Source organism: Homalodisca vitripennis, chromosome 8, assembly GCF_021130785.1.
Source record: "Homalodisca vitripennis isolate AUS2020 chromosome 8, UT_GWSS_2.1, whole genome shotgun sequence".
Classification (NCBI taxonomy): Eukaryota; Metazoa; Arthropoda; class Insecta; order Hemiptera; family Cicadellidae; genus Homalodisca; species Homalodisca vitripennis.
This window is the reverse complement of record NC_060214.1, coordinates 91,804,155-91,828,552: the sequence shown is the minus strand read 5'-3', so window position 1 is coordinate 91,828,552 and position 24,398 is coordinate 91,804,155. Positions and strand designations below refer to the sequence as shown.

General features: G+C 34.4%; 1 protein-coding gene across 1 annotated transcript in view; it reads right to left on the bottom strand.

Moving 5' to 3' along the window:
- The window catches only part of LOC124368270, a 339,192-nt gene that overhangs the window by 83,985 nt on the left and 230,809 nt on the right, over positions 1-24,398 (bottom strand). Inside the window, exon 5 of the mRNA XM_046825544.1 lies at positions 22,183-22,316. Within this exon, the coding sequence (XP_046681500.1) occupies positions 22,183-22,316 (134 nt within the window). The remainder of the gene's footprint in view (positions 1-22,182; positions 22,317-24,398) is intronic.

The following is a 24,398-nucleotide window of genomic DNA, read 5'->3' as shown; positions in this document are numbered from 1 at the left end:
GTTGAGCGTACACGAAAATTAACAAGTTGCAAAAGTCATACTTAACAACAGGAAAGTTATAGAACCAATATTAAAAGTGTAACTGAGCAACAGGGTCAAGATTAGGAGAAGCAAGAACTTGTGTATTACGTTTAAACAACTGAAGAAGAGAATAGATACCAGTTCTAGAAACGTAGCATTTCAGTTTTTAGTAACATTTAACGATGGCAAATGAGTTAAATCACGTTAACAACACTAATATATTGATCTAAAAACTTACTTTTGTTGGCTTATCCTCTTTAATTTAATTGTAGAAAAATAAGGATTACAGATCTTTAAAACTGCTGGAGGGATATTTCCTGCGTTTTACGCTTGGTAAATAAAACACCCTGATATCGGTGTAATCTGCTTTATGAATATTGAATTTCCAATTACTAAGAGCTTAACGAGTAAAAGGCGTATTCGGGGTAAAGGAATATTAAATGCTTTATAAACCCAAAGTAAGAATTGCGCTTGCGCTTGAGTAAAAAAATAATTACAGTCGAAACCCAACGCCCGTCAGTTGATCACAGAACGTTACGCAGAAATACCAACTGTGTCAATCAGTGCTACCAACCCTTATTGACACGGAGATAACTTGTGGTATATAGCGTGTCAATGTACTTAATGATGTAGAGATCAGCAAATTGATAACATTTTTATATACGAATTATAGCACTTGTATACGAATTTATAGAACTTATAATAAATCTTAGAATTAATGGGAAATGTACGTAGGCAGTTTAGAAGAAGTCATAAAAGACGTTATTACATTATTTTACTGGTTAAAAATCATATTAAAAGCTAAGACTAAAGATTAAAGAATGACAACTTGACTTGGAAGTATAAATATGATATTAATTATGTTGGTCTTATAAGTGTTCTGCTCTTTGGATGTTAGGAACAATATCGTTAAAAATATTAAAATTTTCGAATCAATACTTGTGATGAACGAAACACAAGATAACATTGATTGCTGGTGACTTAAACACGTTACGAAAATATCCTAGTTACGTAATGAGCCCATCGCCTAACGTGTTAGCTAAATGCCTATTACCTTGTTCAAAAATTCGGATGGAAACGGTAGTGTCGCAACACAGATAATGTTGAGACACAGGGCCTGACTTGCAACAAGGAGATTGAACGTCTCATGGAACATGTTGTTAAACTGTTTACTAAACTAATTTAATTCAATATTATGTAAGGTAACTTTTATATAAAACTTATTTTTACGATATAATACCAGATATATTTGTTCTAACCCATCGTTACCGCAATAGGCGCAACATCCAAGTTATGTAATGAGGCCATTAAATAACTCGTTAGATAAATGTTTGTCACCTTATTCAAAAACTGTCTAACTGACAGTAGACAGTGCTTCAGCACAAATAGACACATGTCATCGAGATACCGAATACAATCGACCTGACTTGCAATAAAATAAGACTAAACATCTTAAGGAACGTGTTATTAAACTGCTAACTCAGGTATTGAAATTTTGTGTAAAAGTACTTTGTGATAAAACCTCATAATTTACGATCTAAATCCAAACATGGCCACACTCCAACAACAACGCAACTAACGTAAACATCAGAGTTATGTAATGAGGCCATTACGTAACTTGTAAAGTAGATACACGTTGTCTTATTCACAAACGGTGTACGAGTCAGAACATAGTACTTAAGTACAAATAGACATAGCCGCAGGGGGATGGGACTGATGTTTTCTCAAGGACTTGTCATTAAACTTGTTTACTCAGCTAATGAAATTGAAACGGAGAGAAGCTTATCGTGTCTGGCAAGTAGCCGATGTAGAGTAGCCCTACTACAGCGGTGGCCAGTAATGAACAGCTCTCCGAGCCCACACAATAACAGTAAACTGTCCGGGATAACGCAGTGGACCGCAACGTCTGATAACGGCTATCTCATCCTCCCCCTCAAGCAAAAACTACACAACGGTTCGTCGCCTTATCTGTCCAGCTTAACTTGGCCATTTACCTTTACCGTTTATTCAATTAAAGCTCCCAACTTAATTTGCAAAATACTCAGCTGCAAACCGTTACATTCTAGCTATGAACTGTACGATAGTAATGTTTTAGTAATGTGAATTTAAAGTTTCAAAATGCATTTCAAGTATCATTCCCTAATACAAAGCACCTAAGTTTCCCCTATTATATTATGGCGTGTATAATGCGTTAAACTATTATATTCCCTATTTACATCAGATCGTACAGAATTTATGAAATTCAAATTGCAAACTCCTATGAATCCATAAGTGAAACCATCAATGAATACAAAGGTGAATCCATAGGTGAAACCATCAATGAATCCATATGTGAAGCTATCAGTGAATCCATAGGTAAATCCATCAATGGATCCATATTTGAAATTACGACTAAATGCATGGGTGTCCATCAATACATCCATACGTGAAACGATCAATAAATCTATAAGCGAATCCATAGAAGAATCTATATGCGAATCCAAATGTTCAAACTCAGCCTTCGATAGTTAAAAGGATCCTCAACGGTACACGAAGATTAGTAACCTTGCTAAAAAAAGGAGTGCTATATTATGAGTATAAGTGTTACTATTCTTGTAACAAATAAAATAAAACAAATCAGACGGAAACCAAATTGTTCTTCTTTTAAAACCCCAAAACACAGAATGGAGGAAGAGGAAATCTGTTCTTATCCAGTAAACATGTTATGTTACAAATTGCCTTAAAAGTTGCTTTCTGATTTCTATCCCCCTCCTCCAAACAATACACAAACGTGTTTATAAATCCAGCTTCAGTGGTAGGAAAAATATTACCGATTACGGTACAGACAATTGTACAGTATATTATACTTGAATGTTATTTGTACAAGGTAGTATTTATACATCACGTGTCACGTGGCCTACTTAATATGTACTGCTGGCAAACATACAGGAGTCATACAGAACATAAATTTAGTTACCTCTCCTGCAGACAGAAGGGAACTTGTGGCCTACTGAGTAATAGGCTTCAATTACGCTCAGCCAATAAATAGTTTACATTACAATGTAATTACTACATTTTCAGTCTCAAATAATAGGGAAGAACGAGTGTGCTGTTTTGTAACGATTTATATATTTTGAGTTAACAATGTTAAACTGGACTCTTAATAAATTAACTAGCATAACTAGTAAACCTTATACTTACTCCTGCCATAACAAAGATCATTCAGTTTCTTGATAATACTCAGTTAAAATACAGCTTTGGCGATGAAACACGGTTCCTCAGCAACTGCAATAAATCAACGATTGTCGCGTGTCTACGTCAGCCATATTCGACAGTGGTACCAAGTAGAGAAATGGCGGCCGTAAATATCCCCGTCTTGTTCCCTTTGTCGAACTCCCTTCCCCTTCTGTCTAGGTGGAGACGAGGGAGTAAGCGACACCTTATGCTTCAATAGATCTACACAGGCAAGAGATTACTTGTTTAGAGAATTATATTTTGTAGTAATTTAATACGGTTTGGAGCAAAGGAAATTTCCTCCAATATGTGTGAATAATGCAAAGAATTTCAATTAAATTTTGTAAATCTGGTAAATGTCCAAGATGAAATCACTCTTTTTGTTTTAGAGGGTTCTTTCTACGGTGATGGAATTTAATTAATTACTCTAAACACAGCGTCTAAAACATTTGAAAATTTGTTTGACCTCTCCAGGAATCGAACCCGTGCTATTTCGATTTTGTTCCCTTACGATAAGAAGCTGAAACACCGTCCACTGCACAAAGTGTTGAAAGGATCTTTTCGCTTGCTTCCGGAGTGAGAGGATATTCAGGTTGGGTAAATTTGCGGGTGTAGGGATAGCTTCCTGTCGAGATCCCATGAGGATTGAGAAGGGATAGCGGGCCCTAAATCTCAGTCATGTGACCTTGAAAGAAGGGGAGGCTAGGTTTGTTATAGCCTCTTCCAGTCAAAGCATGCAGAGACAGTACTCTCTCATGTTTAGGCTGGCAACCATTGAGGGGGTTTTACCTACTTTAAAAGTCATGCTCCACAGTAAACTGTCCTATCGACTAAACCTTTTACCCCAATATTTCGACATTTTCGGTTTATGAAGTGCAACTTCTGGGTATTCATAGGGTTGTCCAGATGTAAGTGACAAATTGTACTGTACCCTGTGTATGTTCAACTGGGAGGTATAAACCAACCAGAAGTGAACCTTCCTGGGGTCTGACCTCTCGGTAAGAGAATTGCAGCATTACCCCTACGCCACGACCCTAGAAGGGGTTAAAACCACAGAGCCTAAAGCAGTTGGACGAACAGTGGCTTAATATGAGAATTGCACCCTTAAAACATAAGTAACAAACCTTCGATGTGGATAAATCCTATTTGTGTGTAAGGACACCCTATGAGGTCATTCCTAATGCACGAACCTTTAAATGAAATTGGTTAGGGAAATATATCAAAAGGACCATCACTTATTTTTGAGTCGCTTAAAATCATCTTTACATCTAAGTAATATTTATTTATTTATTTATTTCCTTCCAACGGTCAAAAACCAATTTACATTTGTTAACTTATAATAGGATTAAATCATTCTTAAACAAAAGGGCCAAACCAAACATGCAACTGGACTCTAAATCAGATCTAGGCATAATTAACGTATAATTAAAATATTAAAATATTAATATTAATATTAAAATTTACGAAGTAAAATTACTTCTATTTAATTGCCTCACATGTAATTAACTGTACCGTACATGATTTTCAGTTAAATAACATCTCTAAATAAAAGGAGTGAGTAGCCTAGGGTTTTTTTTAAATAATGGTTTATGTAATTCGTATTTAATTTATACAGGAAACGTCCGCGAACACAAGATAGCCAGAAATTTCTGACTACAATACAATATACTTAACTTATAAATTATGGGTCCCACGATACAGCAAGTGTTGTCTATGGATGCCATTGCTACATAAAACACAATTGTTATATTATTGTTCGGTTAAAATAAAGTAAAAAAAACTCTAACAATTTTCAGAAGTAGTAAAAATAATGATAATACGTGATATGACTTGATAACAGTTTAATAGAATAGTGATTTTAATTTCTAATTATATAACATGTTCATATAATTACATCAAAATACATTTTATAATATATTTTATAATTCCTGATCAAGTTATACGTTATTTCGGATAGAAATATTTAATATATTGACGGACAAAAATAGTGTTGGCGACCCTGACAAAAGTGGCAAGTAATTTGATACCTTGAATATCGATGCGGTCTATGCAAAAATAATGAAAGCTTTAAACCTGAAGATACGACAGCCATTTAAGTTCATCAATTCAAATGCTGACATGAACATCTCTCCTTTGAAATTTTGGACAGACTTAGACGGCTCACACCCCTTTCAACATCCATGCATGAGTTTATAAACAGATGCTTGCTAGAGATTTTTTAACCAGGAAAATGGACCTTTGATACTGAGTTGCGGCCATGTCATATAAGAAAGAGAACATCATGTATTTACGGAGAACTTTTCTTTCATCCTTGTACGTTTCTTCGAAAGTTCCGCGGATCTCCCTGGAAGTTTTAAAATCACGCGTATATGGTCCGATCACGTGATACCCCAAGCTCGTGTTCGTGGCCAGCCCCATTTCCTCCCCGCGCGCGCCCCCTCACGGCGCGGTGGTCAGAAGACAAACTGCCCAAACCAATATGCTAAAGAGAGAACCACCAACCCCGCGGTCACTGGTATTGATAAAACACTCCCCCGCGCCATAACTCTCCCGGTCTCAACCCCTCGACTGCTGTATTATACCGGCATTTGGGACGCTTTGAATTACAAATGAAGAGTCGAATCGTCTTCAGACAATTAGTCCGCCTGGTCCCCACAGCCTATGTCGCGACTAGGGAGTGAGAGTTGCTCATTTGTGTACAACAACTTGTGTTGTTTCAACTTTGCTTGCAATTTGAAACAAATAAAATCCAATAACAATCGGAGATTTTGTACGCAGTATATTTTCCAAAATGTAGAAAATAAGGATACAAGTTGCGACTGGAAGGTATATTTGAGAATATAACCTTTTACTGCAGAATGTAGCATAATGAAGGGTATTACTCTCTAGAGACAAGACGACGACCCGGAGTAATGGAGTTAGCCTTTAGTGAGCAAATTACATCGTCAGCTGTAAAAGGGGTCAAATCGGTTTCCCGTGTGGGTGAATTTGGAACAACCTTATTGCAAACAGTGGATTTATGTAATATATATATATATATAATATATATATATATATATATATATATATATATATATATACAGCTACAGTTATGCCGTAAACATAAAACATCTATTTTAACAATTCTTTTCATAAACAAAACTAAATATGAGTACAGAAAAAACTAAATACAAAGTAAGCCATGTCACGTATGACTTCAAAAATATTTGAAATGTAAAAAATCGTGGTATTAAAATAGAGAATTTGGGAGACAAAATAATAAAATTGTTTACTGTAATATTGAAAACAAGAAAAATAAAGCCAGGAACAAATTATTCTTTTAAAATTATTAATTAAGTAAAATAACACAGCTTAAGACATTTATGTTGATAATATAAAGATCTATACCACCATTAGCATGACCAGATCTGAAAATTTAATGTAATAAAATTTATATTGGCTAACGGTATTAAATTAGCGTATTATTCTTTGTTTAAACTCCAGGTAAGCATTTAAAATTACTTTTACTAACTGGAGAAAAATATTGATACTATATAGTTTGAAAATAGTTTTTATTTTATTGCTATGATTAAGTGTACGTTTCATGCTGTTAACAATGACGTCTAGAAGGTTTAATTTTACTACCCTAATTCGAATTGACCAATTATCACACACAAACACACACACACACACACACACACACACACACACACACACACACACACACACACACTCGCGCGCATATACGAGTATATATAAAACTATGATTACTCACGTGGTTAGCTACAGTTTTATGGCAATGTGTATGATTTCTCTGTGGTTTTTTGTATTGTCTCTCACCTTCTTTTGTGTAGTACGGTGTACTTGTTTATCGTACGTATTGCCTATTGGTAGTTAAGACTTTGGCGAGTTCATCGCTACATTTTTATTGTTCTTTGTGTTTTTGTGCTTGCTTAGCTTTACTTTTTGACACTTGAAGAAGAGGATCGATCCAATTCTCGAAACGTGGTGTTCTATACTTGTTATAACAGACGTTAGCCGGTATACAGGGTGTTTCAGAATTAAGTAAAAACAGTTTAGGGAAAAAGTAATCATGCTAAAACGAAGATAAAGTTTCTATAAACATGTGTCCTTTCATTTTCGGTCCGTAAATATTTGTGATTTTTTTATGTTAAAGCTCATAACTCAAAAGCTCCTTCAGCTAAAGGATTGTAATTTTGCATAGGTATTAGCATATTTTACACGTAACACTTTGTGAAAGATTAATAAAATATATTAACTAGTTTCAGAATAGCGGCCGTTTATCAATTTCGATGCTGAATTTAATTAAATCACAAAAGATACGACAGAATTACAAGAAACCTAAAACAACAGCTTGTTAAGTAATAAATCGGTTGGCACATCAATTTTGTAAAGTAGCAAATAACTTTTATTCATCTTACGTTTGTAATAGATACATAGTCATGCAAAGTTACAATCCTGTCTCTTAAGTAACTTTATAAATTACGTATTTTACGTAAAAAAACAAACAGACCGAAAACTAAATATTTAAGCACACGAGCCTATAGGAACTATTTTCTTTGTTCTAGCATGATAATCATTACCTTCATATTACATAACATAAGTTTGAAACATCCTGTATATCAAATGTTCGAACTTGTGCTACCCTATTAACAAATAAAGCCCTGCATTTGTCGTCTCTTTCTGCTACTGGAAAGCGAGAGAGAACAGAAAACAAATTAAATCACTAATTATCTGATTCAGTCCCTTTTTACGTACTGCAGTCAGCTGATTTTTAACTGCTTCCCAACGCAGTTTTTTCAAGTTAAAAGATTAAAATGTTCCATTCCCGATCGACCGTCTCCCCGAACTGCGCCATTTAATATTTATTCAGAACACGACATCCCTTGGGATATGCGTTGGATTCTTACTGAGCTTAAATAATAAATGACAGCTTTAAAAATCTTTATTTTTAAAGGGTGATATTTCAAAATGAATATAAAACGTCATGATGATATAATTGATTTGTCAATTTATTTCCCAATTTCAAAGTAACATAAACCGAACAATATATGGTAACAGTTTGTAGATTTTACAGTTTCAAAATTTCTATTTAAGAATTGTACAGGAATAAAACAAATACAATGTTTAAGTTAAATTTATATTATAATTTGTGCTTGGCTCAAATCACTATAAAAAAACTGTGAAGAAACTTATAGCCATTTTAATTAGCGACGCATATGTTTCCACATAATTTTTATAAATAAAAAGCTAAATCTGATCCAAGACGTCGCTCCAGGTTGATTTCCTGATAAAATTTTCCCTGACTTTAATTTTATCCTACAGAAACGTAATGGACACATACCGCCCTGAGATCAAGTCTCAGAAGAAAATTATAGGGAAAAGACAAAAAACATAAATTGGAGAAGGAAGAACATGGGAACAGCACTGATATACAACAATAAACAATAACATAATTAGATTTACGAAAATGTCGCACAACGAACAAACAAAGAATGGATGAGCGTTGACGAAGCCTATCATTCGGGGGCTTATTTTTGTATGCCTATCCGCTTGGTACCTCTAGAACAAACTGACCTAACTTTAAATATTGCATGGAATATGCATATGGTGGACATTGGTAATATTGTTAAGCAACGAGAAAATTGCAGGATAATTCAATTTGTATACCATCTAATAAACTTTTAATGTAATAGATACCCAGTCTAATGGAATGAAGCTTATAAGAATTTAACTTTTTCATGTAACCTCAACGAAGCCTGTTACGCAACACGTGATATGGGTTACTCCTACCTTTTAATTTAATTAGAGCCAAGATATTATTATTTAGATATTCTATAACAGTTAAAATAATAATACACAGTAAACTGTAACTGGCTGTCGTTTCCAGTCGACATAATGTGCTCCGAACATTTCAGAAGAGCCGTTGGTTGCAGACATTAGTCATAGATCCGGTTTATATTCTGTCACGCTGTCTATCTTGTGTTGTATTCTGTTTGATAATATCTTCACATTATCAAACTGGTAGGGAAAGGTCGCAACGGAAACCGACGACCTGTCCTAAAGTCACAAAACAATATGACCAAGCCTGGGTTTGAAGTGGTAGGTACTGGTATATCGATCGAGGGAGAGCACAAACTTAAGGATTTTTTATGTTTCAGTGGGGACACTATCTTGTAGCCCGCGCTCCAGGGGGCGGGTGAGGGATGGAGGGCCGCACGACTACAGCTGATATCTACAACGATCACGTGACTCGATGATTAGTAATCAGCTGGCAACCTTTATTGCAGTGTTGCCACTATGGAGAATGTTATAAAGCAGATAAACTGGCGTATATACATATTACAATGATATTGTGCTGTAATTAGAAAACAACTTTGCACGATTGTTAAATAATAGTTTTTAAAATAATGAAAAAAGAATGAATTGAGTATTAAACAGTCAAAAACATCCATCGGTTATTGGTTTTGTGTTTTTAAATTGTGACTAAATTATATCTAAACTTTATATTTAAAATTTATATGACCTTCCTCGTCTCAAAGAGGAGATGAATATTTCTAAATGGTTTGACTCTAGATCGTGTATGTGACAGCTACACATATGATTTGAAGCGTTGAGTTTACTCTTTAAAATACAAAATAAACGAAACTGTTAAACATTCAAAGGCGAACTCTATTTTCCCTCAAATGCACAAAATATGGCAGGTGTGTTGAAAGAGATTATTTTGAATATTTATTCCAAGGTTAAGACTAATAAAAGCGAATAAATGAGTTTACAGTTTGAGTTTTCTATTCAAATAGTAGATTGAATTTTAAAATAACCATGACTGTGATATTATATTTAGACAGAATTAATATTTTATATACAGTACAGTGTATGATCTAATCCTATATCATCAGAACCTGTCAGAGTTGTACTTCTTTACGGAAACAATGGATTATATTGTAATGGATTGTTATTGTATTGGCGAATAAGTTTTGTCATAACAAAACTTATTCGCCAAACAATATACATAAGCCATGAGCCTTCGAGAAAGGGTTCAGCCAGATGCAATGTATCCCTAGGGATAATTAAATTAGCCAAACATGAGTAATATCCAACGTCATATTGTATGTAAGGACTATTTAAGTAGGAGTTGGTAACGTAAATGCAATCTTTTTTATTTAGACTATTATACAGATTTCCAAATCCACATAACTACACAAAAGTGTTTGGGAGTTTACAAATAATGGTGAATGGCCACATATATTTGCAATCACGAGGAACACTCTTATTAACGGCAATAACATGCCATAATATCGTCCAATATATTATTGTCCATTGGCTGAACGATGGACGGTCATTATGTGAATAGTATTGGAAACACATCCGAGATTTTATTGGCAGCGCGGGTTTGCTCTTGGATACGAGCCGGGAGACTGACAATAATGCTCACTATTGCGGCAACTGAACGTAATAAAATATTCATGATATTGCACTTGTTTACTAGTCTAGCAAGCATTTCAGTTGTTAAGCTCGATTTATGGTGCCGTTTTTTTCGCTATCTTACACGCTTTTTAGCCAACACTTCACAGTAGGTGTAGTTACCACCTCATGCACGCACTTACACGTGTATTTTAGAGTAAGAGATGTTCCTCAACCGCTTCTGGTATCCAAATTGAGGGTGCAATTGTTCCAATTGGAAGGGTTCTTCCTGAAACCTCATTTGGAATTTCCAAAATTCCTGAACGAGAAATATTATGACCATTATCAATCACAGGTATGCCTAAGATATCTCGTTATCCAGGTGTTGGTGTCTGAAGATGCTTGTTGAAATCTAGGAATCTCAAGACCTGGTGTGGGATAGAGAATGAGTTGCAAAGATAACTATTCTTCCCAATGAACAGATGACCCAAGGGAAACTTGGAGATCGTCCACATACATAAGGTATTCGGTGAGGACCCTTTTTGTGTTGTAGGGTTTTTCGTTTTAAGACATGTAGTGAGCTGCGGATATGAGGATTTTTTCCGAACACCACTGATTTTTGAAATTTATCCTTGTAAGGGTTCCAAAGATGACAGTTTGGAAGCCCGTATAAAGTCGGATTTGGTGTGACGTGGCACAATGTCTTAAGGTATTCAAATTTAAAAAAATAGGAATTCGGTTAGAATAATGTTTAACTAATTTTAAGGGTACTTTGCTAATGGTAACCTAAGATACATCTTCTAAAGACAGGAAAAATAAAACAAATTTTGTTGATCATTTCATGATAAGTTGAAGGCCTTTAAAGTAGAACCTACAGCCATATTATAATCAGGAAAAAGGGTGAACATACGGAAATTAGTTTTTTATAGTAAATATATGGGAGATAATTTAAGCGAATGACAGTCCTTTACTGGCTCAGCATCAATGAAGCGTACTTCTCATGGGACTGACAACATTTCTCTTTCATCGGTTTCTCTGTTTCTCCGCAGGATGTCAAAAGAACGAATATATTAACATTTGCAGTAAGCATAATTAATTTCTATTTAAGGAAGATAAGAGTTCTGTGATGGTGCTTGTTTTGTTATGAAATGTTCTCATTCTATTCTCGATTGTAACCCATAGGAACAATGTTAAACATCGTGCACTTTTAAGACCATATTTTTAGTGATAGAATTATGGGACATCGTATTGTAGATATAATACGCAGCCAAAATCGTCTTTTTTAGTATATATATATATATATATATATATATATATATATATACATATATATGTATATATACATATATACACTGAAATATATATTAACGTTAGGTTTAACACTGTTCTTATGGAGGGGAAAACTCAACCCAATCAACAACCGAATGGTTAACTATGCACTCCATAAAATATCAAGGATGGCTCAATTACAAAATCAACCATGAACATTCCTTATATTATAGACTGCATGTTTTTGACTCTTCGGATTTGAAAAAGCAGCCGACAGTCAAGTGTGGAGATATTAACAATATGATATCTTTATCTACTCTAAACTTGCCAAAGTCATGATTTTAGAATGTGGTCGTTTTTTATCATCTTAATACTCTTGGCTTACACATGCCATTATTCTACTTTGGAATAAAAAGTTTGGTTTGCGACTAACTTACATCAACATATCAGTTTCTAAAAATGTCTAAATCAATTCTTTATTTTCGACTTCATATTCAAATTATATAATTTATATGGGTAGAAAATTACAAAAAATTTTTAAATAAACATATTGGAAAAATTTTATCTATTTGTTAAACGCCGAATGTACTCAAGTCAGCAAATTCTGACACAAACAGAAATTACAACACATCTTATAAAGTGCATGCAGTAGAGGTATACAGAACAAACACAATATATTAGGAACATTAAATTTACTATGAGTAACAATTTTCAAATGTGATGCTTCTTTCTTACTTAAAAACACAACCTTTTGAAAGAAAGTCTCTAAAACTACGATTATGTAAACAATTTAGATATGTAAACAACCAAAAGGAAAAAGAAAAATCTGCGTGAGTCGATTCTGAAAATTTAGCCAACTTGTGTCCTTTTACGTCGCCTTTTCCGCTTTAAACGATGAAGGAAACATTGAAGCCATATTTTCTCTGCCACCTTTCTAAGAGTTACGAGACACTAACGGGTTTGCCATATTTACGCCCTCAATATCGTATTTTACCTTAAAGTTCCTTCGCACGAGGGAAAAGTCTCATATGGGCTTTAAATGGTACAGTTTCATAACGGAAGTATAACTATAATATCTTTATTAAGGCACAAATCTTTATACTTAATTATCGTCACGTATTGTTTGTTAAACTTATTAATAGTAATGAAACAAGGTGCTTAATTTCTCCCTTTATAATAGGCACTATATTTCGCCATTTTAAACTATAAGATAATCCTTTAATGTGAAGATTGAACGTTATTTAGTTATATTTACATTCATTGCACTAAGTAACTGATATATTACGTGATATATATATAATTTCAATAAACATTGAATCACAAAAAGTACTTGCTCCGCCGGGAGTCGAACCCGGATCTCTCACTTGCCGGGTGAATGTGCTACCATTACACCACAGAGCGCTTACTTTTTCCAATTCAATTATTTTGTATTTTGCCGTATCTATCACATATGCGTTTAAATAAGCAAACTAACATATGATCGGAAGACCAAATACTTGTCAAACGACTTTTTATTTACATTAAACTGTATAAATGGCAATAGCCTTATTTAATTTCAATAAAATTGAATCACAAAAAGTACTTGTTCCGCCGGGAGTAGAACCCGGATCTCTCACTTGCCGGGTGAATGTGCTACCATTACACCACAGAGCGCTTACTTTTTCCGATTCAATTATTTTGTATTTTGCCGTATCTATCACATATGCGTTTAAATAAGCATACTAACATATGATCGGAAGACCAAATACTTATCAAACGACTTTTTATTTACATTAAACTGTATAAATGGCAATAGCCTTATTTAATTTCAATAAAATTGAATCACAAAAAGTACTTGCTCCGCCGGGAGTAGAACCCGGATCTCTCACTTGCCATATATATATATATATATTATGTGTAAAGAATGTTAACAAATACTAGATTTATTTCAATTTACTAATGTGGCTAAAATATGTCGAGAAATATTTCATAAGTAGACTTTACATTTTGCACGTCTACCAGAATGAGTTCTATGATACAGGACATCTCAAGAATGAAATTAACTATACCTGAAATTTCACATGCAACCTCAGGGATGCCTGTTAGGACGTGGTATGGCGTAGGCTACTTCTACCTTGTTTACCAATAAATCTATGAGATTAAAATATGGGGAATATAGAAAGCTCCTGTTTGTATTTATTAACCAGGCTTGCTTGCATGGTTTCGTTAAAATCGAACCGTAGGGTTTAATTAAATCATGACTGTAATTGACGATATTTTCTAGCTAGATGTTAAAAAATATCAAGTTAATGTAGTTTTAAGTTCCGGAAATATCTAAATGTTATTAAATTACTTTAAATGGTTTATAGAATTATGGGGTTTTATTACAATTGTGTTTTTGGATTTCCCCAGGAGGGTTCACTTCTGGCTGGTTTATACCTTCCAGTTGAACCTACACTGGGTACAGCAAAAACCGATGTGTCACTTAAATCTGGGCAACCTTATGGATGTCCAGGAGCGGCACATCACTAACTGAGATTGCAAATGTTAAGGTTCAGGGGTGCAAGTGCAGATCGATAGTTCTAGTCCACCGCAGGAGTTGACTGTTGCCAGAGCTGGCTTTCCCTTCTGCCAAGGAGGCATGTCTGAGATTAATACCCAAACATCCTTCCTCATTGATCTTGACAGGAGGCGGCCCCTACCTCTAACCTTACCCATCTAGCATATTCTGTCACTCTGGAAACAGCGCAAAGAATCTTTTAGGACTAGGTGCAATGTCTAAGCTTCTTGTCCTAAGAGAATACAAAATGTTTTTGGGTTAACTACTCAAAAATCAAGCTATTACAGTTGTAAATTAATCCGGTTAGAGTGCATATTAAACTATACGTCCACCTAAATGTTGTCGAAAATGGGCCATTCACTTAATCACAGCTAATGTTTACGAATACCAACACAAACATCTAAAATCGCCCTTTTTGGTTGGAGTAATAAAACTAATATTTTTTCTGAAGCAAAAAATGTGGTTTTTTAACATTGCGACACTTTATTCTGCATTGTATAAGAAGCAGTACAATTGGTAAAGAAATATACTTGTAACTTATACCGTTAAGGAACGAAACAACCAAAACCATATCCAGCGAGTGACGTTCCTAACGAATACTTCCTAATCCCGGTCTGCTAATCGTTTCTCCAATATTTTATTTAAACGCATCGTCAACAAATATGAATCTCTCGTTAAAAACGCATAGCGCCCTTTTAGGGGCTTATGACATTTAGAAGTAATTACACAATCTGCATAAACTGACTTTATATTATTTATACCCGATTAATGTGACTATATATAACTTTACAAACTCCATTGTTCACATAATAGTATTTTGTGATAAATTTCATAAAAATAAAATGCCTAATATTGAATTTTAATAGTTGCCTGATTTTGTAATTAAAATGCTCTTCTGAAATACTAAACGTTCATTTAAAAAATATGTTTGTTAGTTAATTTCCCTGAAAATAAGGGTTTAAACTGAAACTCAGTATGAATGTAGTCTAGATTATAGATCAATCAAACTATACTGATTGAACATAGTTTACGTTAGTTTAGCACAAAGAATTAAACAATTATGCAACACCTTATTCTGTAATCTGAAAGAATCAATACTGGAATCAACAATTCCTTATAAAAGTACGTAATTATTTAGATACGACCTTGATAAAATGTAACCTTTAAATCGTATCATATAAAGAACACGACCTTAGAATTAAGTCGTAAGTCCGTCCGTTTCATGCTCTTGATTGAAATATACTAGAGACTTGAAACTTGGTACAAAGGTTCCTGTTGGTCAAAAATAACTCTCGTAGTTTAGGGGTTAAAAATATAATTAAATTTAAATCTTTACGAGAACTATTGAAGGTGAAAAGAAGCTTAAGATAATAAATCTTTAACATTTACCAAGGATTGTTACGGTAACATACTTCTTATCATACGTACTATTCAAACAATCCACAAGAGCGTTAGAGAGTAATAATCGTGAATGTTTTAAAGCAATCCTTAAGGAAGTAAAAGTAGGGATGCTTTGTATTTTTGTACTGCTTCTTATTTATACAACTAAACCGTGCCATGACTAGTCTTTTGGTAACAATATTGTAGAATTTATATCAGACCTGAATACTTATTCCTTATAATTATTTCATATCGAGTCCTATCTTTGGCGTTACACTTCAGCATTTTTCGTTGATTATGATTATGCCACGGCTATTTGAAATAGTCGTGCCCGCCCGCCATTCTTCAGCCGCCCCCAGGCGTGATGTGTACGAGATAACGGGGGTTGCACGATTTATGGAGACCTCATTTATAAATTATACTCTTTGACACAAGACACCTCACAAATGGAAGCTCAGGCAATTTAGTCTTATACAGCACTACGGACGTAATTTAATACTGTGTATTGTATTTGCAACTGTTCCCAAATGTCTGAAGTTTGAACTTAGAGAAAGAGAAACTTTTTCAATTATTGCACATATCTTTCAGTATTCCATTCTCCAAAATGATAGATTGGTATCTGAAGAGAAAAAAATGAAAAACTAAATAAAAGGGGAAATATTTTATTTGTGACTGGAAAGACACTGATATAAACTGGTGTAGTAGAAATTTGTAAACCTCAAAACTTGAGTAATCTGTAGGTGTAAAAGCTGGATGTGCTTCACATCTTGATTTTACCCCCATGAGAACAATGGCAAACCTTATACACTTTTACAATCTTTTTATATACGTACTCTCATTTTAAAGATACAATTTATATATATATATATATATATATATATATATATCTATCTAAACGGTTTATATATTTTTTAAAGTAAATAGTTTAGAAAACATCTCTAACTGTTTTGTACTTCATACTTTTAATATAAAAAGGTATACACTTTATAAAAAAATATTTTAAAAGCGCTTGGATGCTTTTTAATAAGATCATTAAAATGAGATATCCTATATAACGCCAAGAAAAAAATATAAGGTCATAAACCCGGGGTTTAATATTGTTATTATGGTTTTGAAGGTTCGTGTAGAAGTGTAACTTACAGTGTACTGTAAGTTTACTAACGTATTTACCCCAGAAAAAGTTAGACACTACAGTCGCTCTTGAAGTAACATGTAAGCAAGCCTAAGCGTAACTTTGGCCTCTGAAAATATTTTTGGAAAAATTTTTAAATTTGGCCGTTCAAGTCGTTATACGGAAATACAGTTGTTCCTTTAATTTGATGTAAGGTACAATCGCTAACTTGCAAAATATGTTTAGAATGGACTTTTTATTTTCAAAATCTTAGATAATGATATAATTTAAAGGTTTATTATCTTAAGCTTCTTTTCAGCTTCAATACTTCTTTAAACATTGTATAATGGAAATAAAGGATCGCTAAGGTGAGATATTTTATCATGTTTAAAATTTCTTAAATTTTTAAAGGAAATGAATGTAATAAAATAAAAACACTTGTATTTAATTAAGAAATGTAATTAATTTTTGCATTGTATTGAGTGATGCCGGGTATTAATTTGAGCTCACATAAACACTTGTAACTATAAAAATTAACAATACACAGAAAATAGTATAAACAATAATATCTATCATAACCTATGCATTGCGATCAAACATTTGTTCATGATATTTATCACTAAATGTTTTTAAACCTGTAACAATAAAACATACTTGATGTAATTTATAACTCGCTGACAAAACCGACACTCTACGTATTCAACATTAAAGCTCTGTGGTTTATTGCGATAAAATTCATATATTTTTATTTTAGAGGTTATTCAATTAAAGCGAGTTTTTAAACCCAACATAAAGACGATATTTAACCAGCGTTAAAATATTCCAACGAGGGGACGGTTTTTAACGACCAAACCATTCGGTAATGTGGTTAAATAAATCATTACTGAAAAGATTAGTGGGGATGTGGAGGAGGGGGCGTGGAGTCGATTACGTAAAGCAGTTTTTGATAACGAATTAAAACTTTTATTGGAGATAAAACATTTTGTTTTACAACAATTGCAGACGAGTGATTCGAAAATGAATGATTTTGTTAGATAATTTTCGTTGGTGTTAATAACAATTCGTTGGAGGTACTTTGCAGCTGAGTGGTTAACGTATCACCTTGTCACCCCAAGGATATGGGTTCGAATCCCGAACCGGGCAAATCGTTTTTGTACAGTACCAAAATATTGTCTACTCTGAAACTAGCCTGAAATAATAGAATAAACTATTTTGGGCACATCTATCACACCCAAAATAATACAAAAATAAGAATTCCGTCAATCACACAACTTATAAAACTTTTAAAGAATTCTTATGCAGATCGTAGAAAGTAGCCACATAAAATTCACACACACACACACACACACACATGATACATTTTAATATTCTAATGTTATTTTAATATTTTTTCATCACCAAATTATTATGAACTGCAACTTAATGGTAGCTACCTTACTATAAACACATTCCATTAATGCTGTTTATATTAATACACATTTAATTAACCTGTGTGACGTATGCGTATATTTAGTCTAACCTCTCCTCATATGAAAGTAACGGTGAGGGTAACATGCGATATTGGGAAAGGCAACACTGTTAGTGGCTCAATAACTCTTCCAACGGTGAAAGAGAAAATATGGGCTCAATATCTTCTTTATCGTTAACACCGGAAGAGCGAAAATTGAACATTAATACATCTGATCTACTTATAAAACATTTATATCTTAAACATCTACTGAAATAGTGTACTATCAGTATAGAAACATAAGACTATAATTGACTTTTTATAGTTTTGCACTTGAATGTCTGACAAGCTCATTAGTTCGACGTCATATATCATCGGTATAGAGTACGAAAATAATTAATCATGTAGTTTTTTTATATTATTATTAAATGAAATATTTGTTCCTTTTTTCGTAAAAATAATGTTTTATATTTTATTTTATATCCTTGAAGTCTAGGAGACAATAATTGTAGTACATCAGCAATTGATCTTTGGCACTCTGTCATGTACGGGAAGCGGATGCATCCATAGCTATTACCATCGGAATATCACAGTCCACGGTACTTATAAATTTCAACAGGCTTACTAAAACCTCATATATTTACAATCTACACATCATACAGATCCTTGAGGGTTTATACAGAGGGAAAGTCTAAGGGCCGTGAAGGGAAAGTATGGTTAGTTTCAAGTTTCCATCTATGGTCATTATCTTTTGAAATAAATTGATAAAGGATTTTAAAGGATTTTTTCATCTTTAAAGTAAAGTAGCCTTTACTTAACGTAGTAAAAATATCAAAAATATCAGCAATTATTTGCCTATCAAAAGCCCATTTTACACCCCAGTTGTGATTTTGCCAGTTACCTCTGGTTGTAATTTAAGCATGAGTCGACCAAATTGGTTGCTGGTCAAATTTGTGCTACTACAACGTTACGGCCAAAACTGGCATTTGTAAAAGTTAGGTTAATTACACGATTGAAATGAAACGATTCTAGTTTTTTATAAAATAGTGTATAATTTATAAACGCGAGCACACAGTGCTGCGCGCACGTGATAATTCTAAAATGACCGGATCCACTTTAAAAACATGAATAGAATTTTATTTCTACTTTAAAGGTTTCAAAAAAACATATTCACTCACATTATTGACTTTGCCAATATTTGAGTCAAAACTGACTTAATATTTACCGTAATGAGGACGTGTGAAAATTTTACTACTTTGAAGTACGGCAGGTTTAGGAGCTAATTTCGGGCAACACGGCAACATTGGACTCGGGTCGTTTCTGCTGCATTACCGGCGACATTACCGAGGCTTACAGTGTGCAGCAGAGACTACAATGGCTAACATTTTACAGCATTAGAGATAAACCTCTTTGTTGCTATTGGACAACCGGCGACATTACCGAGGCTTACAGTGTGCAGCAGAGACTACAATGGCTAACATTTTACAGTATTAAGAGTTAAACCTCTTTGTTGCTAACACGGCAACATTGGACTGCATTACCGGCGACATTACCGAGGCTTACAGTGTGCAGCAGAGACTACAATGGCTAACATTTTACAGTATTAAGAGTTAAACCTCTTTGTTGCTAACACGGCAACATTGGACTCGGGTCGTTTCTGCTGCATTACCGGCGACATTACCGAGGCTTACAGTGTGCAGCAGAGACTACAATGGCTAACATTTTACAGTATTAAGAGTTAAACCTCTTTGTTGTTAACACGGCAACATTGGACTCGGGTCGTTTCTGCTGCATTACCGGCGACATTACCGAGGCTTACAGTGTGCAGCAGAGACTACAATGGCTAACATTTTACAGTATTAAGAGTTAAACCTCTTTGTTGCTTAACACGGCAACATTGGACTCGGGTCGTTTCTGCTGCATTACCGGCGACATTACCGAGGCTTACAGTGTGCAGCAGAGACTACAATGGCTAACATTTTACAGTATTAAGAGTTAAACCTCTTTGTTGTTAACACGGCAACATTGGACTCGGGTCGTTTCTGCTGCATTACCGGCGACATTACCGAGGCTTACAGTGTGCAGCAGAGACTACAATGGCTAACATTTTACAGTATTAAGAGTTAAACCTCTTTGTTGCTAACACGGAAACATTGGACTCGGGCCGATTCTGCTGCATTACCCGTGACATTACCGAGGATTACAATGTGCAGCAGAGAAAACAATGGCTAACATTTTACAGTATTAGAGTTAAACCTCTTTGTTGCTAACACAGCAACATTGGACTCGGGTCGTTTTCTGCTGCATTACCGGCGACATTACCGAGGCTTACAGTGTGCAGCAGAGACTACAATGGCTAACATTTTACAGTATTAAGAGTTAAACCTCTTTGTTGCTAACACGGCAACATTGGATTCGGGCCGATTCTGCTGCATTACCCGTGACATTACCGAGGATTACAATGTGCAGCAGAGAAAACAATGGCTAACATTTTACAGTATTAGAGTTAAACCTCTTTGTTGCTAACACAGCAACATTGGACTCGGGCCGATTCTGCTGCATTACCCGTGACATTACCGAGGATTACAATGTGCAGCAGAGAAAACAATGGCTAACATTTTACAGTATTAGAGTTAAACCTCTTTGTTGCTAACACGGCAACATTGGACTCGGGCCGATTCTGCTGCATTACCCGTGACATTACCGAGGATTACAATGTGCAGCAGAGAAAACAATGGCTAACATTTTACAGTATTAGAGTTAAACCTCTTTGTTGCTAACACGGCAACATTGGACTCGGGCCGATTCTGCTGCATTACCCGTGACATTACCGAGGCTTACAATGTGCAGCAGAGAAAACAATGGCTAACATTTTACAGTATTAGAGTTAAACCTCTTTGTTGCTAACACGGCAACATTGGACTCGGGTCGGTTCTGCTGCATTACCCGCGACATTACCGAGGCTTACAGTGTGCAGCAGAGAAAACAATGAATAACAATTTTCAGCATTAGAGTTAAACCTCTTTGTTGCTAATGCGGTTACCTAGGGTACGAGTTTTTTTACGATAAATGAGTATTTCAATTGATACTCCAACGTGTAGCAGTACAGCATTATATCGCTGTCATTTAGATATGACAAAGTTAACGTCAACAATCAGCACGTAGTGTAACAGAAAATTGGTGGCACATGAATTGCTATGATGTATTGTCCCACCTAATATCTTTATTAATAACACCATCAATTGGTTGGAAAATCAATTGATATTATAAGTAGAGTAGTTAGTACAACATAATAATTTAAATGCCTTCAACCTAAAAATTGATTTTTGAACAGTTATTCCTTATCAAGTAGTAAAATATCTTCTATAAAATATGAGGTTCTGTACTGATTTCATTGTTATTTTGAAATATTTGAGATGAAGCAAGGTTATTCTTCCAAGTATAAAGACATGTAATTTTAAAATTATATACTTAAAGATGATTGTGGTTGTGAAATATGGCCAGTTTCCGTATACTAAAATGATCCTTTTAGGAAACAGATTATTAAAGAAAATGTTCTACTTTAGTATAAAAAGGTGGAAGCTGCTTTGAAGCACTTGTTTAGTGTTTCTTTTACATCTTATTTTAATCTGAGAAAACATAGAATAATCCAAATTATATAAATTATAACTACCAAGTATCCTGAAGTGGGTTCGTCATATCCTTGACCTCTCTCCCTCGCAAACACTCCCCCACACCACTCCTTACTTAGCACTATTTGTACCTACTGAATATTACTCTTAATGAACTTAGACTGACCTTGAGAACTCCCTCTGGAGTGTTGCGAGGCGGGCGCGACATCGCTCTGCTTCGGAAGCGGAGTTCCGTAACCTACACTCGGAGTCGAGCCGCAGTCTACGCTCGCGATCCACGTCACGCTGGAGCACCTCGCGCTGGAACAGGAAACACCCGCTAGAGCACAGTGGAACACAAGGGAACACTCAAAAGTGTGTTAAGTTACGGTAAGGAAAATATTGCAACGAAGTAACATCAACAGGATAATGTATTGTTACAATCCACGTACTTTGGAGCACCTCGCGCTGGAACAGGAAACACTCGGTAGAGCACAGTGGAACACAAAGGAACACTTGTATTAGGATGAAAAGTGTATTAAGTTATGTCAGGGAGAATACTGTAACGAGGTAACATCAACAGGATAATATATTGTCACAATCCACGTACTCTGGAGCACCTAACGCTGGAAAAGGAAACATTCAGCATATCCTTACTGGAAAAATAGTTGCAAAGAATTGACAGTAGTGTAGGATAAGTAATACCAATGTTTTTACCAGGGGATAGAACATGAAGATTAGTTCTAATTTTGAATCGATAAACCTTTTTAAAAATATTATCATCACGATTATAACCAATGTACAGAGAACTCTGTCCAAACTCAGGCGGCAAATTTCTTTGACGATATTCTGTTCTATTTACAAATATAGCCATATGTTCTATTACGTAACATAAATATTGCTGGGAAGCCAGGGTTTGTGTATTCCTTACCTTCAACTTTACATTTATTAGACAAGTTGTATAAAATAAAATTCACACAAATTTACAAATTCACTAAGAAAAGTAGAACATTTAAAGACTAATAACGTAACAGAACGGAAAGCAACGTTGTGAATTCAAATACAGAGACAATAAATTATGTATAAGATCTTAATGACGGGACAATTTCCATTAAATTACGAATGTTGTATTACAGAATTGAAAAAAGCTTCTTCGCTAACTGATGTACTATAATTTAAATAAAACTATCTTACTAACGTCTCTAACTGTTCATTAATCAGTTTAGTATGTGAATTACCAAATTTAATAGATATCTATTAAAACTTTTAAGTATTTAAAAAGCTTTGTAATATTTATATACTAAGGTGATTTTTATTGTACATTTTAGAGTAATTGCGTTATTTCCAACTTTATTGATCTGTAATACTACTATGCATTGGAATTTATTACAATGAGTTGATGTAGAGGATGTATAGAAATGCGAACAAAACAGTTCAGTTTTACAATGTAATGAGCGTTATTCGCTTTAGAATTACCGTGATTAGTCGACAAACAACGGCGCGCGAACGAATTCAATCACTCTTTTCAAAAAGTATAATCGTATAAACGGCTATAAACCTGAGTACATACAAACGTTCGTAAAGGTATATGTTACATTTATTTATAATGTTGGGACGTACATCAATCTATACAACTGTGGAGTTTGTTTGTGTCTTCTACCGCTTTAGTATAACGAATTCTGTCAAACAATAAATAGAAAGAGTTCTATTCGATTTATCTCTATTTGATCTATTCATTATTGTACTCTTTATACGCAGCTGGACTATGTTTTATATACGTAAATTAAAAGAAGAAAAATGGGTTGAAAAAAACAAAACAAAAATGCATCAATTAATGACTTCCAAAGGGATATTATAATATTGTACACTTGTTATAAGTTATAATTAGTAACAAATACATCGATCGTCAGCAATGGCAATTTTAATAGAGGTCAAAATAAAAGGGTGTCGAACGGGTTAAAAATATCAAACGATATTTTTCATAGATTACATTTTTTCTACGTTTGTACACTTAAATTCGATCGTCAGACATAAATAATATTTGTATAATCATCAAACAACTAGATAAAACGACTGAATGGTACCTACCAATTTAAGGATCAGTATAAATAATTATTTTTTTATATAATGTGGCTGACGATAAATTTTTCTTACGTGAAATTTCTCTGTGTATTTCAATAAAAATATCATTATACAGTGCAAATTAGCTCTTAGCTAATGGACTATAATTCCAAACGAGGAAAATATTCCAGCAAACCGAATGAGAAAGGAATGACTGCTGTCTGGACAAGGAACACCACAAAGTGGTCGAGGAACGTCGGAACGGGCCGCAGTCAAAGAGCATCTGTTTGAGTAATATTCACAGACGAACCGGGACGTATTGGAACCCCTCATGTATAAACT